The sequence below is a fragment of the Halichoerus grypus genome, chromosome 6, assembly GCF_964656455.1.
Source record: "Halichoerus grypus chromosome 6, mHalGry1.hap1.1, whole genome shotgun sequence".
Lineage (NCBI taxonomy): Eukaryota > Metazoa > Chordata > Mammalia > Carnivora > Phocidae > Halichoerus > Halichoerus grypus.
Window position 1 is genome coordinate 139,360,025 of NC_135717.1, and position 12,640 is coordinate 139,372,664.

The window sequence follows — 12,640 nt, forward strand, 5'->3', positions numbered from 1 at the left end:
CTAATGCAAACTTGAGATTTCCTGGAAGAAAGATGATATTCATTTATGATTAGTAAGCTATAAATTGAGTACTGTAATTGGAAGAATCTAGGTGAGAGTATACAGGTAGACCAGTGATGAGAGAATGATTAGCATACCCTGGCCTTTCTTCCAATGATCTTGTCTTCTAATCCCTCCTGAGCTACTTAGGCTTATGGTCCTACCCTCAATCTGGGCATCATCAGGCTCTGCAGCTTCTCGATAGACTCACTTCCAGGCACCCCAATCTTGCTGATTCCATCCTGGCTTTTCAGTGCTCTTTTCTTTTGTTCCAACTCTACCAGTGGTTCTACTAGGATTTCTAAATTCTGATTTAAATATGGATCTCATTTTTAAATCCCATTTAAATGGGATCTAAATATTGATCCCACAGCCTTTTACTGACCCTTGCCAAACTCTGCATATTCTTTCTCCATCCCCCTGACCCCCACAACCTGCTGAATTCCTGTGGTTACTGAATGCAGTTGGACCTTTGCTTATACCCTTTACTCTTGCTCCCCTCTCATTTCATTTGATAAAATCACAGGCCTGGTTACATCCAACAGTCCACCTGTTCCATACCAGCAGTGAAGGAACCTGGAGAAAAACACGTCCTATGGTGGTGTGATTCACTTTATATTTATGGCCCCCAACATGTAATGAATATTTAGTGCTGCCTAGCAATCATTATGTGTTTCTCCAGCATTCACTCTCAAGTTCTTAGATGACAATTTTATACCTTTTCTTCTCAAACTTACCATATCAGCTCTTCTATCCTCTCCCTTAACTGATGACCTTGATGTTGATTTCACTGAAAAAAATTAAAGCAGAAAGGAAAGAACTTCATACACCCCTGCTACCATATCTACCGGCATACAATATTTACACCCATTCTTTCCACCTTTCCTCAGATAAATTTCTCTTCTACCTCCTTAATATCTCCCTCTGTTCCAACTCATTCTCTGTAGGCTTCAGGATTGCTACATCTCTCCAGTTTCAATTTTTGAAAAAAGCAAAAACAGAACTTCTCTTGACCCCTTCCTTTCCTTCTTTTCTCCTCCTCCTGATTTTCTGTTGTTGCTACTATATTCTGGCTGCTAGAGAAACCACAGACCACAAAAGCCCTTGAAATTATTGCTGAGCTCACAGAATGTTCCCTCAAAGACAATATGAAATAGGGGAAGTGAAATGTTCTAGGAAGTAGAAAAACATACTTCTGGCCTCTCTACTGCCATTATTTAGCTGAATTGTTCTTTGATTTCCTTTCTTTGTGAGATGACTATGATGCCTAATAAACTCACAGGATTGTTGTGAGATAGTTTTATTCATCTACCCATATTTTTCAGTAATCTTGACCTGGTACCTTATCCATGCCAGACATTGCAAGGATTGGGAAAGGAAACACGACTAAGACATGAGTCCTGCTATGGAAGAGTAAGATAGAAACGTTAACATCACAAATAATTAAGTTACTAGTTGCCTGGGAACAACCAAGTTAGCTGTAAAGGGTTAGATAGGGCTTAAAATAATATTCCAGGAAGAAACAACTTCAGTGAAAACAATTTGAAAAAAAAAAAATTCTACTTATCTTATTAGTTTCATTTGTTTTTTATTGTAAAACTGGGAACTTTTCTTAAGTTCACTGGAGTCTTGGTAGCCCACTGGATTTTTTATAACCAGAAATTTCAGTGCTATTGTTATTGTTGAACTCTTGCTGTTTACGGTTGGTGCGGGAGCCTCCCTGGGGAATAATTCTGTCATGCTCTCCAAGAGAAGTAACCCTAATGATATAGAACTCTGATGGATTGAGACTTGGCAGGATAAGATCCAGGTTTTGAGAATTTTGAAGCCTCTGCTATTTGAGGGAGCCTGAAAATAATAGAAAAATAGAAATATAAAATTACATGTAGTGTTTTAGGAAAGAGCTTAGCTAGTTAGAAGCTCTGTATCTTAAGAACCAGCGGCTTCATAGTAAATACACCTTGATGTCCTGGTAGACCTTTGCCTGACCGGCATCCCTTGCAACCATCTGCTAATAGTAGTAGCACCTTAAGTTTTTGTTTTTGGTTTTTTTTGTGGGGGAAACCGTTGCCCTATCGATCGCTGCTTATGTGGTTCAAGTGAAATTGACCCAAGCAGATCAAATCAGCACAATGTTTTCCCTTGACCACAGTGACTCTCTCAGGAATGGACATGTGACCCAATTCAGTTTAGTTAGAACCAATGAGAATAAATCTCAGAACTTTTCCTAAGACTGTTAGTGGAGAGACGTGGTTTTTCCACTAGACCTGAAGCTAATCAAAAGAAGCTTGGAGTTGCTGGCAGTTACCTTCACCCTCAAGTGAAACAAACACCAAGAAAACAGAACCAAGAGCAGGAGAGAATGAGCTCAAGGTCATTGTGGGAAATGTCTGAGCCCCTGTGAACAAGCCATGCCTAAAATTATCGCCCCCCCCCCCACTTCCCTGCATTCTTCTGTTTTGTTTTCCAGGGAGAATCCCTTTTTATGCTTAAACAGTGTGAAAAGCATCCCTATTGCATGACCTGCAAGATGAGTGACATGTAAAGATTTGTGATACTGTTAAGGAGTAAACTTGAATGGTTCACACTGAAAAGCAGGTTTGTTAGAGAGATTCATGAAGGTAGCCAGGAAGCTTAGCTCTTTACACTTTCATCTACATAGTAATTCACATGAAGTTATAAAAAACATTGTCTTTGTGATTAAATGGTAATGGAAGTTAAAATGTAGTTAAATTATGGGGACCTTCTATCCCTCTGAAGTCTTTGTGTGTATCATTCAAGTTTCCTATTATTTGGCATTTTCTTGGGGGGGGGGGAGTTAGTGATATTTATCCAATCTAATAATAGGGCTTCCATTAATTATTACAGTCAGATAGAATATATTAAATAATTTGTGGCAATGGGTGAGTGAGCTTCTTGCCTATCCTTTAAGATTCATGCCACAACCTCGATACTATAAGTCCGGCCAAAGCGATGGTTCAGATTTTACTGCTTTGGCTTGGGTTTCATTCTTATATTCATTGACAGAAAGAATTTGGCCTCAGAGACCATCCCTTTCATCAAGTGCCAAGAGATCTTGCCAAATGTAAAGTGAGCTTTATTTTTTAGACCACTGGAATCATTCAGGAAAGTTTTTAGGATAATTTTTTTGGTTTTTGTTTGTTTGTTTTTACATAGGTTCACACTTGCCCTTTTTTGTGCATAAGGCTTTTTACCAACATGTACAACATCTGTTTAATGCACTTTTTAACCTTTATCTAGAATTTATACTCAACTGAAAAACATTGAAAGTGCCAGACTGACTTAGTATTAGCAAAGCTGTCATGCCATTTGTAAAAAAGTAATAACATAATTGAATGAATTTGGGGAATCATTTTAGAAGTGAGAATTTAGATTAAGCGGAAGGATAAGCTAATGGTTACATGTGTTTTCTTTTCTGACTTACCAGGCTTTGTCTTGAATAATGGTCAATATATGGTATTTAAGACTTGTAAATGATCACTTAAGTTGCCTTTTTCTTGAATGTTTAGAAAGATTAAGAAAATCAAGCCCAGGTAATTTAAATCAGTTTCAATATCTTACTTAAATAGCCACTTTATAATTATGTTTACTAAAAAGCTGAAAAGTATTCCTTTTGAGAACATTGTAGCAGCTATGCTTTATGTTAAGTCTTGGCAAAATTAGAGTGATTCTCATTTTTAGTATTGATTATGTATATTCATCTCCTATGCACTGAAGCTTCTTTCTTCACCTTGTATAACATACATTTATATGGGTGAATACAAATAAGTATAATTATACCTATAAATGAATGCACATCCAAAGCAAGCAGGTATGGCTGCCTCTAGAGAAGCAATAAATGGGTGCCCCACTGTCGTTCAGGGTAAACTGATATACTGATATAGTTCCAGGGGAAAAACTATTGTAGCTGCGAGTTGACAACAATATGTTTAGATAAAGAAACAAACAAAAATACCCTTGTGATGTTTTCTGTTAGGGTTATTTCTTCAAAATAACCAGTTCTTCCTTATTAGCCCCTTCATGGATCCACCCCTACTCAAGGATTATATTTCCTGATCTACTGAATCAGGGTGGACCATGTGATTTAATTTGACCAATGAAATGTGAATGGAAAAATGACATGGGCCATTCCTGAGCAGAAGCTTTAAGAGTCAATGCTTGGATCTCTCATTGCTTGTCCCTCTGTCATAATATCAACATGTCTGAAGACTGGTATTGCTCTTTTAGTATGGGTCTTAGTATAAGGGGTACCTGGATCAGAGCTGCAGCCAACAGAGTGGACGTTAATGTGAGCAAAAGTGCATCTTTGGTTTTGTAAGCCACTAGAATTTCTAAAACATTTGTAGATTCAACATAACTTAGTCCAAGCCAGAATTTCTCCACCTTGGCCCTACTGACATTGTAGTCTGCATAATTCTTTGTTGTGGGGGCTGTCCTGTCACTGTAGAGGGTATATCAACATCATTGACCTCTACCTACTAGGTGTCAGAAGCACCACACTCCCCAGCTGTGACAACTGAAAATGTTTCCTGATGTTGCTGAATGTCCCCTAACCCAGTTGAACATCCTCAACACAGTTGAAAAACACTAGTCTCAGCCTAGTAGTTATCAGTATCCAGAACCAGCAGTGTCTACATCACTGAAATATGTTAGAAATGCGAAGTCTCAAGCCCCTTTCAGACCTCCTAAATGAGTAGGGATGGGGCTGGGGCCCAGCAAGCTATAACTTAATGAGTCCTCCCAGAGTTCTGAACATTAAAGTTTAACCACTGGTTTAAGCTGATTGGTTCACAAGCTCCTTTGTTTAAGAAGAGGGCATGATTATTGCTTTCGCTTATTTTGATGTCTAAAGCATAAGAATTCCCTTTTTTGTGAATCTGTGAGACTCAAGAGTACACTACATATGTACTTTAGTGTAATACATGTCAGACAAATTAAAGTTTTACAGTGTCAGTAAATTTACTATAGTCTCATAACCTGGTGATTCACGGGGTCACAATAATTCCAAATAAAGAAAAAGAAATGTATTGCTTAGGAATCCAGAGGGGAGTGGCATTTTGATCTTTTAAAAAATACTTTGTAAAATGATGTTTTTATAAGGATAATCATCACTTTCTTTGATTTGACATTTGTACCCTCATTTAAGCACATTTTATATAAGAAATTTATTTTTAAAGACCCAAGAATTGAGAATCAGTATTCACATTCACAGGTTTGTTTGCTTAATTGCAGTTTCTTTTCTACAAATAATTGTAAAAAATTGCTTTTCATTTAATTCCCTTATATATATGTGTGTGAAACAGATCTAGGTATGATCTGCCTTAAGGCTGGGCATAAGAATTAATTAGCTTTGCAAAGTAGGTTATTATCATATGTAAAGGTATAGACAGTGTATATTATAATGCTAATTATATAGTTAAGAAATTGAGCATTTCCCCTAGTTGAGGTAGGCAATATGAAGTGAAAACTCAGAGGTAATTTGATCATATTAGTTCAGAAAATGATAGGGACTCATCAGTTGGAATGGCACAAATATTTCTATGTATTTCTCCACTTTCCTCCTTTTCATATGGAATGTTTATGGACAGAATACCTCAAACAAATTTTTTTTAATACTTAGCTCTAAATGGTACACATGGTCCCTACTAGACCTAATAAGTATTTTAAAGGTTTTCCTAGGCGCCTGGGTGGCTCAGTCATTAAGCATCTGCCTTCAGCTCAGGTCATGGTCCCAGGGTCCTTGGGATCGAGCCCCGCATCGGGCTCCCTGCTCTGCAGGAAGCCTGCTTCTCCCTCTCTCACTCCCCCTGCTTGTGTTCCCTCTCTCGCTGTGTCTCTCTCTGTCAAATAAATAAATAAAATCTTAAAAAAAAAAAGTTTTCCTAAAATTAGAATTTCGGGGTGCTGGTGAATATACACAACCAGTACAAGATAAATATAATAAATTTTCTGTTTTTATTAAAATATTAAAAAACAAAGAGCTGTTGCTGCTGCAATAGGTTTATGGACTAGACCAGAAGAAATGCTCAGTATCAAAAAACATAATGTGCCTTTTATATTTTTTGTCACATCATTATTTTCTCCATACTTGGCCATCAACTTTTAGTTATATGCTTTGAGTGCAAATATTGGGGAAAATCCTCTTATTTTCTTTGCTAATTTTTGTAGGAAGAAGTCTTGATTTTTATTGTCATGTTAGGATTTTACTAAATAGCTTCAGAATAACAAGCCCTTGAAAGATGAGGTGAAGTCTTTCCCTTTAAAGCATTATCTGCCAGCCAGTGGAGAGTGTCATGCTACGTTTTCAGGTCCTTTACACTCTTGAATTTGATTTGTGCTTTTACAGCACAAATCCCAACATTCAGAAGGCAGATCTGCCTGCTTCAACTGCCTGCCGCTATCGAGAATTAGTCCGTCATTCTCTGAGTCGGAGAACGTGTGAGTGTGTGTGTGTGTGTGTGTGTGTGTGTGTGTGTGTGTCCGTGTCTGGGGCTGGGTGGCCAGGAGTGATTTAAATGTGCATAGGGTTAATAGTGTAGCATCTCCTTCAGGCTTGGCTTTGAAACCTGTGGCATTCTAGGCTGGACAGCCGCTTCGGCGCTTCTGGTTTAATTTAGCAGGATGTTTGCTGCCATGGCAGCCAGCAGCATCCACTGCAGCAGCAAGGAAGGGCCATAGATCTGAGAATGCAGGTGGAATACTAAAACACCAGCCGCTCGTGCAGCCCCGGGCTTCGGTGCTTAATTTCTGCTCTTAGGGGGCTCCGATGCAGAGGCTGTATGTGCTGCACCGTGTCAGCTCATCTAGAGTCAAGGGCTGCAGACCTAGATCAGTGAAGGGCTGGTGAGAGGTAGGAAAAAAAAAAAAGAAAGAAAGAAAGAAAGAAAACCATGAGAGAGATCACTGGTGCCTCATTACCTCGCGTTTGGGAACACAGAAGTGATAGAGGGAGATGTGGACCCATCATCCTGCTGAGACATGTGATTGGATGAAGACTGGAAAACATAGTTGGCTTCCCGTGCTACTTTCAGCTGGAGCAGTGTCTTTGGTGAACTCTTTTCTGCTTCAGATATACTCAAGCAAAATACTTGTAAGTACTGCTGATTAGAGAGAGAATGTGGCAAGCTCAATTGTGGGCAACTGATTAATCATACTGTCGCTCTAGAGTCTTACGTGAATGTTGGCGCCTGTTGGGGCTTTTAGTGAAGTGCATGTGTTAATTAAAACCAAAAGGGCCCGTTGCTCTGTCTTTGTAAAAAGACAATATGAAGTCCAGTTGAAAAGAAGAAGCCCCTGCAAGAGCCATGCAGCGACCGGCTGAACTCTCTGTGTTTCGGAGCAAAGAAGTAAGGAGAAAGGGAGCCTGCCTTCAGAAACAAAAGTCTCTGACCAATCTTTCCCTCACCGGCGAGGGGGAGAGGAGACCCACTGTGCGCATTTCCAACTGGTTTGGAAATGCTGCAAAGGCCAGCCAGAGAGAATCGGACTATGCAGAGAGACGTTCGCTGTCCCGATTTCTCTCGCGCTCCGTGCAGTCCCTGTACCACCCCGGTGGCCCGGGCGCCTGGAACCTCCTGCCTCCCAGCCAGTCAGGCAGTGAGGGCTTAGAGGACTGGTCTTCCAGAAAAGGCTTGGAAGGCGAGAGTGATGAAGAGAGCAGGTCCGAAGATGAAAACGTGTCCTCCAGGCAAAGCAGCATCAGCAGGAGCTGGGCTGAGGAAGAGGGAGAAAGCTGCCTGCGGGAAGGCACAGCTCATCTGGATGAGGATGTGATCCTCACAATGCTGGGAGACCTGGAACAGGCACTTTACACTGACTTGTTAGGTAAGTCGGATTTGTTCCCAAAAGGAGGATGGGATTTTAAGAAGCTGTCCATTTGCATTAGCTAAATAGCTTCCATTCTCCCAACTGGATTTTTAAAACTCCAGTGACTCAAAAAAAAATTTTTTTTAATTACTTGTTGCCATTATTTTCTTTGTAAAGCTGAACTTTGAGAACCAGTTGTAAAGTCTGTGTGGAGAAAATAAATAGCAGTGATCTGCCCTAGGCATTATTGGCCTGGTATCCAGGACATTCTAGACATCCGTAAAGGAGTGTTAACGTTTTAAGATTGCAAACATGTTTGTTACTTAGTAATTAACGGGACCTATTTATTGAATTTCCCTCAAGGTGACCTTCCCACCAATATGGAATGAACAATGAAGGGCCTCTTGGGTAAATTTTTTGTATAGTCAGTTTCTTCTGCTGCCTCACTGGTATCCAAATAGATGGCCCTCATTTGTACATCAGCGACAAACACCATGCATGCTAGTAACACTTCCAGAAATGCAAAGGCATCTTTTGACAGCTTTACTCACACATTGCTTTTTTTTTTTTTTTTGGTTTTTGGCAAAAAATTATCCTGAGTGTGTACATTGTAACTATTTAAACTACTGTGTCAATGACTGTGAACTATTTTTATACTTTACAAAGTAGGCCTTTTTGATGACATAAGTCTCAGTGATAACTTCTGACATAATCTTTAACAAGATATGAAGATATCTGAAGTAATTCTACTTTGTTTCAGTTTCGACTTTGGGGCCTGCCTAAATAGCCAAACTGTGTCCATTTTAGTTGTTATGTTCATTGAGTGTTCTGCCAAAGTGCATTTACATCACACAGTCCCTTCTTCAAAAATCCTTAAGTTTTAAACCATTGACCACATCATATGTTGCTTAGATGTATGTTTACAAGAAAACTTCATGTAAGACTCCCCATATTGGAAAGAATTAAACCTGACCAGTGATCTCTTTGTTTCTGGTTCATACAACTGATGCTAAATGTAGATGTGTTTTTATTCTCTGTGTAAACCCTCCTGTTACCAGATGCTTGATGAGGCTTTCTGGAATCTCAGTGAACCAGCTTTAGAAGAAGAAAGCTTAGAGAGACAGCAAAGGCAAATATTGCTCAATTTTTCATGTCAGTTTGGCTTTAGAAGAGTCATGTTTCCACAGTGTGGGAATAGTGATTTCTGAATCTGAATCTGAATACACCAGGTGCTCAGACATAGAAGATTTACTTCTTCACCATTGTATGATTTCTGTGATGAACTGTTTCTCATGAAAGACTTCTATGCAGTACAAAAGCATGAGAGGGAGTCTTACTCCTTAAGGATCTTTTTATTTTTTTGATCCTCTGAAACTGCAGAATCAAATAATAGTCGTCTTTTGCCTTTAAAGTAGTAGCATTTATCTTGTTCTAAGTACCTTATATATAAGTATTCTCAAAGATATGAACAGAGAGCAGTCCCCAGGCAATATCTGATGGTTGCTCTGTTAAATTATACCATGCTGTATGTGGGTGTGTTGATGACATATGCCTTTTTGTGCATAAATAACTTGGAGCATTGCTGTCAGAGGGTAATCTCTCAATAGAAGTCTGTATATTCCATAGTTTTTAAACTGAGCATCTGCTTATTATATTTATGGGATTATTCTTTTTAAGGCTTCCCCCACTCCAACTTATGCCAGTATTCAAAAATGCAAGTGAGAAAGTAAGGAATAATTTCTTCAAATAGTTGTGACATGAATAATCATATCAGGATAATGAAGCACTCCAATGCAGTTTCTTAAATAATGTTGCATGTTAAGTTGGTAAATATATCCAAGCCCAGAGCACACAGGAATTTCAGGATTTCTGCCACGTGCTTGACTAGGTTCTGTTTCCGACTCAAAATGGCCTCTTCCAAGTTAATTTTTAGGCAGGGTTCCTTGAGTTCAACTCCTTAATCTTAAGCATCCTAATAGATCAGACTAGGGTCTGTGCTATAACTATATAGGAGAATATTTAAAAGGTAATTGGCCATGTTTTGGCTATTTTCTGCCCAAAGTATCTGACTTAAGAGGATTTGAAAAATTTCCATCCAAATCAGTGTTGGGGTCATCTATAAAATTAGGGTTCTCAAAATAAATCAGGCAGCTGGACTCTAAATAATATTTGCAAAATAGGTGGTGTAGAGGACGTAATTCCCTGTGAATCAGGTTCATTCATATATAATTTGACTTCCTATTAAAAGATGACAGTGCTGGCAGTGTTAATTACAATGTATATATTTAAAGCCTAAAAAGTAAGAGCAGGACCACACAGATTAAGTGGCCCATATACCCCTAAGCAAAAATGTAGAAGCCATTATTTTTCCTGAAGGAAACCTCCTGAGTGTCAGACAGGATGGTAAGGGCTTGCACACATTTTCCAAAATGGTATATTCTAGAATTCACTTTGAATTTTTAACATGGTTGCAAACTGCTTTCTCATTGCTTATAAAATGTCCTCTTTAAGTGGGGCAAAGAGCCAGTCTCAACTGAGCCTCAGTGGCTTTGAGATTAGGGAAGTGAGAGGAGATACAACACTTTTGTGACTACATGAATTTATCATATGTATTTTTTTATGTTACTAACTTTTATGTTACTAAATATGTCATTTTACTTGTGCTTTTACATTTGGCCTTTTCAGTTGAGACTCCCTTCCCTCCCCCAATCTTCTAGATATCATTTGGATACAAATTTTTAGGATGTTTCAGATTTGTGTAATCCTAAAGCGGTTTGTAAGTGTATTTAATTGTATTTTGACTTTTGTGGGTCATTGAAAACATTCACTGCAATAAATTTTGACTTGGTTGTTATCTTCCATAACATGAATGAGGCAGCAATTATGTTTTGCTCAATAAGGACTGGGAGGAAAAGATCTGTTTGATTGTCATGAACAGTACAGTGCCATATGAGTGAATAAACCAAAGGAGGAAAGGAGACTGTGGTTCTGAAATATGAGAGAAGCTATATAAACAAAAATGGATGCAGTTGGAAAAACCAAGGATCTAAGATGCCTGTTGGATTGGAAGAAGGATATTTATTTATTTATTTATTTATTTATTTATTTATTTAGATATATTTATGTATTTGAGAGAGAGTGCACATAGGGGTGGGGAGGGGTAGGGGCAGGGGGAGAGAATCTTCAAGCAGACTCAGTGCTGACTGGGGAGCCTGACTTGGGCTCTAGGCTCTGTGTGGGGCCCGATCCCACAACCTATGAGATCACGACCTGAGCCGAAACCAAGAGTCCGATGCTTAACCACCTGAGTCACCCAGGAACCCCAGAAGAAGGACATTTAAAAGATAAAGATGTGAAAAAAAATTTAGTGAGATGGAATTTCTGAAAATACAATGTTCTTATAATTTATATTAAGAAAGTGTTGAAAATAATTCAAATATCAATGCTAATAATATTATGGCAGTTAAGTGGTTGAAATGCAACTTGATTACAGTGTAAGAGTTCTCACAGAGGGAAGGGAGCCAGGGACAGGGGACATGTAATGGTATATTCTTTGACCTTGTGTAAGGTCAATAACTATATTCCCTCCTCCCTCCAGTAAAGGTCATCTCAATACTTCCCTCCTTTAAGACTTGTCAATTCTTACCATCACTTAGAAACTTAAGCTTGTTACTGTATGAAATCTTATATTCTGATATTGGCTTCTCCAATTTTGTCTTATTCTTCACTATTTCTTTTGGCCACTTGGAGTAAAATCTCTCCAATTACCTCTGCTTTTCCTTCGGCTGCAGTGATATTCTGCCCTTTAAGATTTTCCTTACATACTCCTTCTTTATCTTCAGGCTTTTACCAGATTACTTGGAAGTAAAAAGTAGACTTCTTCCTAGCCATTTCTCAAATATGCTCTATTTATGAGAAGGATGAGAAGACGTTCCGGAGAGATTATGATTAGAATCTCAAGGGTTATTAACAGTTCTGAATTTTAAAGTGATGTTAATTTATAAGGTTAAGGATTGCATGCCTTGAATTAGTGTAGGAAAAGTTTATGCCATGTGCGTGAGGGTACAACACCTATTTTTCTATCTTGACAATATATTAAGGACTTTTTTTTATACTTTCTAAGTTTGAAGTAATAATGCTACTGTTAAGCATATTTTAATCGTTCAAATATTTTGTCAGTTAAAAAGTAGAAATTTACAGACCAGCAGCAGAATGGTGGTTGTTTTGGCAACCATCCGGGATGAGGAAGAATGAACAATGTGGTGATGCGTGGCTGAAGAAGAAAATAGAGGAATGGGCAGTTGGTGTCTTTCAGTCTCTGGGGGTCGTGGTGAAGGTAGTATGGAGTTGTTCAGTTACCTTCCACAGCTCCTAGGACCACTGGATGGAAATGAAAGGGAAGCAAATGACTCATCCTCAGAAATGTTTTCACAACTAGACCTGTCCACTGGTAGAAGGAGTCATGCCTTCCTGGAGAGGATGCATCTCCAGCCTTAGAGGTTTCAGGCGGAGGCACATGGCTGTCTCCCAAGTGAGGCATAGATGAGTTTCCTCACTGGCTGAGAGGTAAGGCGAGACATTCTTTGAAATCCCTACCAACTCTATGATTACATTATACATGTTAGGTGGGTGTATTTGCTGTATATATTTTTTTAATCTGGCATGAATTCTGTGGAAGAGAATGAACACGTTAAATATCTACCGATATTCTAGAAACAGGCTGTAGGGACGCATCTTGACTTGCCTGTGCGACCATTTTCATACAGGAGTTTAA

At 38.8% G+C, this 12,640-nt stretch overlaps 1 protein-coding gene across 10 annotated transcripts in view; it reads left to right on the forward strand.

Moving 5' to 3' along the window:
• The window catches only part of NAV3 (neuron navigator 3), a 799,918-nt gene that overhangs the window by 627,402 nt on the left and 159,876 nt on the right, over nt 1-12,640 (forward strand). Inside the window, exon 1 of one of the 10 annotated variants that reach the window (XM_078076344.1) lies at nt 6,111-7,884. The exons of 8 other annotated variants lie outside the window; for them this stretch is intronic. In XM_078076344.1, coding sequence (XP_077932470.1) covers nt 7,365-7,884 — 520 coding nt within the window. In that variant the 5' untranslated portion in view covers nt 6,111-7,364. Of the gene's footprint in view, nt 1-6,110; nt 7,885-12,640 lie in introns of those variants that run through there. One more of the 10 variants, XM_078076345.1, reaches the window with a different exon arrangement.